This window comes from Ciconia boyciana, chromosome 16 (assembly GCF_034638445.1).
Source record: "Ciconia boyciana chromosome 16, ASM3463844v1, whole genome shotgun sequence".
NCBI lineage: Eukaryota > Metazoa > Chordata > Aves > Ciconiiformes > Ciconiidae > Ciconia > Ciconia boyciana.
In genome coordinates, this window is record NC_132949.1 from 9,980,092 (window position 1) to 9,985,806 (window position 5,715).

Genomic DNA, 5,715 nt, shown 5'->3' on the forward strand with positions numbered 1-5,715 from the left:
AATCTCTTTTGTCTCTTTACCATGGACACACTAAGAAATGTCATTCCTCAAAGCTCTGCTCTTGTAATGATGGCATGAACCTTACACATGAGTGGCCTCAGTGCAGACAACCTTTGATACACGCAGACAGTGCAGATACGTACTCAGGGACAGGTAACTTCTAAATGATAATTTGTGTTGCCTGGCAGATTTCTAATATATTGGTTTCTGATGTCTTTCCTCTAGCAGAGAATGCAGATCTTCCTTGGATGAGACCCTGCTAAGAAATAATTCACCATCTCCCAGCAGCTGCATTTCTCAGAACAGAAAGAACAGATCTTCAGACCCCAGTAGCATGAACAAAGCCTCTGGCATTAAAAGGCCAGGAGGATGTCCCTAACTGACGAGCTGGAGAGTCACTTTTCTGCAACCCCCTACATGGTGACAGACACAAGCGAGAGCAGCCTGTTCAGAATCAGACCCAACACCTCCGCCAATGCCACCGGGGACGGTATGCCAGCCACCAGTTCCATGGAGGACATGATCGCCATCTGCACCATCGGGACAATCCTCTCCCTCATGTGTGTGATTGGGGTGACAGGCAATGTCTACACCTTGCTGGTGATGTGCCATTACTTGCGATCATCTGCCTCCATGTATATTTACATCATCAACCTTGCACTGGCGGACCTGCTCTACCTTCTCACCATCCCCTTCATCGTTGGGACCTACTTCATTCAGAAATGGTACTTTGGGGACATCGGCTGTCGCATCCTGTTCAGTCTGGACTTCCTCACTATGCACGCCAGCATCTTCACCCTCACAGTCATGAGCACAGAGCGCTACTTTGCTGTGCTGAAGCCCCTGGACACAGTGAAGAGGTCCAAGAGTTACCGAAAGGCCATTGCTGTTGTCATCTGGCTGGTGTCACTGCTGCTCACTCTCCCGATGCTCATCATGATCCAGCTGGTGCAAAGGGACAACAAAAGCATCTGCTTGCCCACTTGGAGCAAGCTGTCCTACAAAGTCTATCTCACCATCCTTTTTGGTACCAGCATCGTGGGTCCAGGGGTAATCATTGGCTACCTTTACATCCGATTAGCTAAGATTTACTGGGTGTCACAAACAGCATCCTTCAAGCAGACCAAGCGGCTGCCGAATCAAAAGGTGCTCTATTTAATCTTCACAATAGTGCTGGTGTTCTGGGCTTGCTTCTTGCCTTTCTGGATATGGCAGCTCCTCTTCCAGTATTATGAATCCTTCCCTTTATCTCCCAAGGTGATGAAGAACATTAATTATCTGACCACCTGTCTGACCTATAGCAACAGCTGTATCAACCCTTTCCTCTACACCCTGCTCACCAAAAACTACAGGGAGTACCTGAAGAACAGACAGCGGTCCCTTAGCAGCAGCAGTGGGTACTTCCAAAGGAGGAATCGGTTTCAGAGGATTTCAGGGAGATCTCTGTCCACAAGCAGTCAGCACTGCACAGAGACATATGTTCTTGCTCACGCTCCTTTGGGAAACAGCAGTGCCTGAAGGTAAAATATATCTCCAAGAACAATCAATATTGACTTCAATGTTGCTTTGATTTAAAGTGTACATTGTAAAGGCAAAGCCTAGCGGATCCATAATGTGCACACATTTAGTCCAGAGGCTGTGCTGTACGTCTATTCTCATTTTCTTCAGTGCCACTGATTTGATGCTAGCAACATTCAGCCGAACATATATCTAAATAGCCTTTTGCTTTTTATCTTTATATTTTATAGTGTATGTCTCCTCAAGTAGCCATCAATGATGAAAGCCTATAATAGGGCCATGTTTTTTAATAGTATCAGCTGTCTCACAGAGTTTAAAATTATGTTATCCTGTGAATGGCTGTAGTTTGCTCTTTATTTTCTTTAGCAGTAATGCTAAATTTGTAGTTGTATGAGGACTGAAAACAATGAAATAAAGACAAAGCAGCTGATGTTTGTGACATGCAATCCAGTTTGAATTTGGGCTAGGACTGGAAAACGTGGATGAGGCATATCCAGGGGTGTTTGTCCTGGTTTTGGTCATATTCACATTTATCCTACACTCATGTGTATGCACTGGGCTTGATTCTCCATTCACACAGGTGTCTGTCGTGGAGTTACACCACGGTTCATGTTAGCAAGACAGGCTTCCCATAACAGTGCCACAGTCAGGGAACACTCAGCATCCCCTAATGCACTGACCCCAAACACATGAGAACCCATGGGGGAGAGCATCATCTGTCCTGGACAAGCATATCTGCCCTCTGCCCTCCTCCAAGGAGGAACTAGGAACCTCTGATGTTGTTATTCTCAGGGCATCCAGTGACAAACTGCAGCATCCAGCCTGAGGGACCAGACCTACATCGCCAAGCCCAGGAGGAAAGGACAGAGGGAGAGGAGGGTGGGGGTGAGGAGATGTGATTTCCAATGGGCAAAGCTATGCTATCTGAAGTCCCTAATATTCTCAGTTGTAAAAGCGCTAGTTCCCTATTAGTGAGATCACTTGTTCCCTTCACAGGAGATGATTTTGCTTTACTGCTACAAAAAGTGAATATAGTCCTGCCTGCACCGAGAGCGCTTTGCCTGTCCTGGCTTTCATTGATGATAAAGCATCAGTAGTATAAATATATCCTCCATGATGTCTGGCACTTCTCCAATGAGTCTAAAAGTACCTTCTCTGGGATGCTGCCAACATCCGTACAGGAGTCCTCTGCTTGTATTAGCCCCGTTACCTCATTAGCAAGGATACAAAGATGCAATGCCAACACAACTCTAACCAAGTTACAGAATTAGAAGCTAATTAATGCTTAGGAGTAAATTCAGAACTGCAGTGTGATGCATCATTTGGCAAGTGCACTCCGTTTTCTTATACAGAAGCTGAATTTAGGTTTTAACCATCTATTCCCCTTCAAGGCATTTAAATGGTCATTGCTCATGGGGACACTGAAAGTTCTGCTTCCAGCCTCCCTGGGTGATATGCTTGGGAAAGAAATTGCCTCTTTCATGCATGGGCTTAAAGCTTGTTATGTATGGGGAAAATTACACGTCATGAAAGAGGACTCTCATACATGCAGTTTTAATGTTGAACTGTTGCAGAAACTGGAAGAGCCTCACTTTGTGTTCCCAACTGCCTCCACGCACACCATCCGCAGTGGTCTTGCAGGTCAGGGCACCTTATCTGCACCCTACTTGCAGTGCAGTACATTGACCAGCAAGTCCTACTCCAGAACTAGCCCCTTCCTGATTTCAGAGAGGCAGAAATACCATTATATTTGGTTATTTCCTACGTTGACAGTACTTGCTAGTTTTCAGGCCCTCCTCAGGCTGAAGACACAGTAGTCAAAGCCCATTAGAGAGAGTAAAGCATCATTCATCCCACTGTAAGGAAGAGGGAGCCCACGTATGCGAGGTGAAGAGGCTTCTATATTCATGAACCCATTTTCCACTTATATAGTCAGGTGTTTATCACGGGTCACAATGTAAAATTTGGCCTCCTTTTTTTGGAAATTGCAATTTTAACTTCTCCTTGCTCAGAAATAGCCAGACAAGCTCAAGACAAGCTCAGCACGAGCAGTTTCCATTGTTGTGAAGGAAAGCTACTGCGGGTTGAGCCTTTAGAAAGCACAGTCCATCTTTTCTAAAATCAGATAGTCAAAATGAGAGGGAGGTTTGCAAATCTCAATTCATCTAGGCTTTGCACATCAGCGAGGACAGTGCAGAAGAGGTACCGAAAGACACGGGAGCAGATCGGTCTCTAGAATTAATCAGTTGAACCCCTTTGTCCCCAGCAGTACTGCTCTGATTAACTTCTCCAAGCCCACCACAACCAACTTGTCTCACAGAAAATATTTTTTAAAAGTCTGCCATGGCTCCAATAGGTGCAACAAGCACCCTGAAAGCAGCATGAGCAACGTGCTGTGAAAGCGTGGCCATGCCAGAGGTCCTGCCGTGCCCTGGGAGGTGAGCTGGGCTCAAGGCAGGGCGCGGGGGTTCCCTGCCTCCCCGGAAGGACACACAGCCTCAGCCCTTTCCCGTTTGAAGCCAATGCTGTGCTCTCAGCAGGGGCTTGCAAGTGTGTTTGTCAAATCAGCACAACAAAGCCAAGAGAAAAGAAAACACCCGCAAGTCAGGGAATGATTGCAGGTGACGTTTCTGTCAATACTGGGTCATCTTTGAACGATGAATGTTTCATTCAAGCCTTTCAATTTCCACCCCAGGCTGGGGTTTTTTTGCTCCTTCAAACACTCGCATCCATCACCACTCAGCACAGGCAACAATAAGGGAATATTATTCCAAGTCTACAGGTAAAAGCAAGGCTCTGAGCAGTTCACAAGCAGCATGTGCCCCAGCTCTGCATTCCCAACTAACTTTACAGGGCATCAGCCACACTCAGGTACCAAACATGACAGCTGTCCTCTTCCTGAAACCAAACAGCAACTCAACCACAAGAGCCTGCTGAATATAAATAGGGGGCCTGAGCAGTCAGTGGGGTCCAAAGAAGGAACTGCCTCCTCCAAGACATAGATAAATTGCTTGGTTAACAATAGCTATAAAATAATTATTGCATCTCTATTTATTCCTCCTTGCAGAAACCTATCATCAGTCAAAGATCCAAGAACTGATTTTTGCATAAACAAAATTTGGAATCAGTGCGAAAGGGATGTGTGTGTACACATGGCTGGGTGCTTGTGTACCTCAGACCATGCCCCTACACCTGCACCCTATTTGCTAGCTCTTTCTTCCCTGTGGGGTGAAACCAGAAGCTCTTTCATCATCCTGAAGTCTTAAATCCCCCCATCTCTGGGGCATTCAGTGCCCACAGACTGGATTTCACCAGCTGAACTCCAGGTAGCAGAAATCAAACACCAATTTTTTGCTAATTTAAGCCAGGGAGCATTTAGCAATGCCTCAAGACTCAAAGAAAGTATAGCTGTAAATACACCATGTGGCAGGGTGTCCAAAAAAGGCCAGGACAGAGATGCTGGCCCCTGTGGTGCTCCTACCAGCTAGGAAAGGCCGGGTACCCACTCTGGTGGCTGAAACAGGCAGCAAACTACAGCTGGGGCCAGGCAACGTTTTCAGTTGGATAGTGTCTTTGCCAGAAAAGGATGACGATTGTGCTTACCCAAACTATTTGCAAATCCACCCAGAAATTTAAGAATCCTTCTGGAAATTCTTTTATTTTCTTTTTCCAAATACTGAATTGTCTCATTTCAGCCTTTAGGAGGCAAACCAACACAATTTCTCACTTCAAGGTGAAGTTTCATTCCTCAGTTTGCTTACACTTAATTTTAAAAATCCTCTGTCCATTTTGTTCAAACCACAGGACTCTTACAAAAAGTCCTGCGGTTTAAGTAGCAAAGCAGAGAGCAGCTGCTCGCTGCGCTGTGCACCCCTCTGTCCAAAACCTGCCTGGACAGAGTGGGCACCCACAGTGGGGAGTGGTGCAGTGCCCACCCTCTGCCCAATTCCCACCCGCAGAGTCACAGCAACCAGGCACAAACCCTCCCCGCCTGCTGACGGAGCCTGATTTAAGCTGATCGACAACCCATGTCCCATCTGAGCCCCCTCCTTGTTCCTGCAACCCGGTGACTGCAAAGGCACAAGATGAGGCCGATTTGGGCCACCCTTATCTCCTGTGCAGGTGTCCCACCTCGGTCCCTGGGAGATAACCAGGCCAGCAATTCTTCAGCTTACCTCTAACCAGACCGAAAAGCCT

General features: G+C 46.6%; 1 protein-coding gene across 1 annotated transcript; it reads left to right on the top strand.

Moving 5' to 3' along the window:
* The first annotated feature begins 369 nt into the window (after window positions 1-369).
* LOC140660384 (urotensin-2 receptor-like) lies at window positions 370-1,518 on the top strand. The gene has a single exon (XM_072881231.1). It carries the CDS (start codon window positions 370-372, stop codon window positions 1,516-1,518), a length of 1,149 nt encoding a protein of 382 aa, XP_072737332.1.
* The last annotated feature ends 4,197 nt before the right edge of the window (window positions 1,519-5,715 follow it).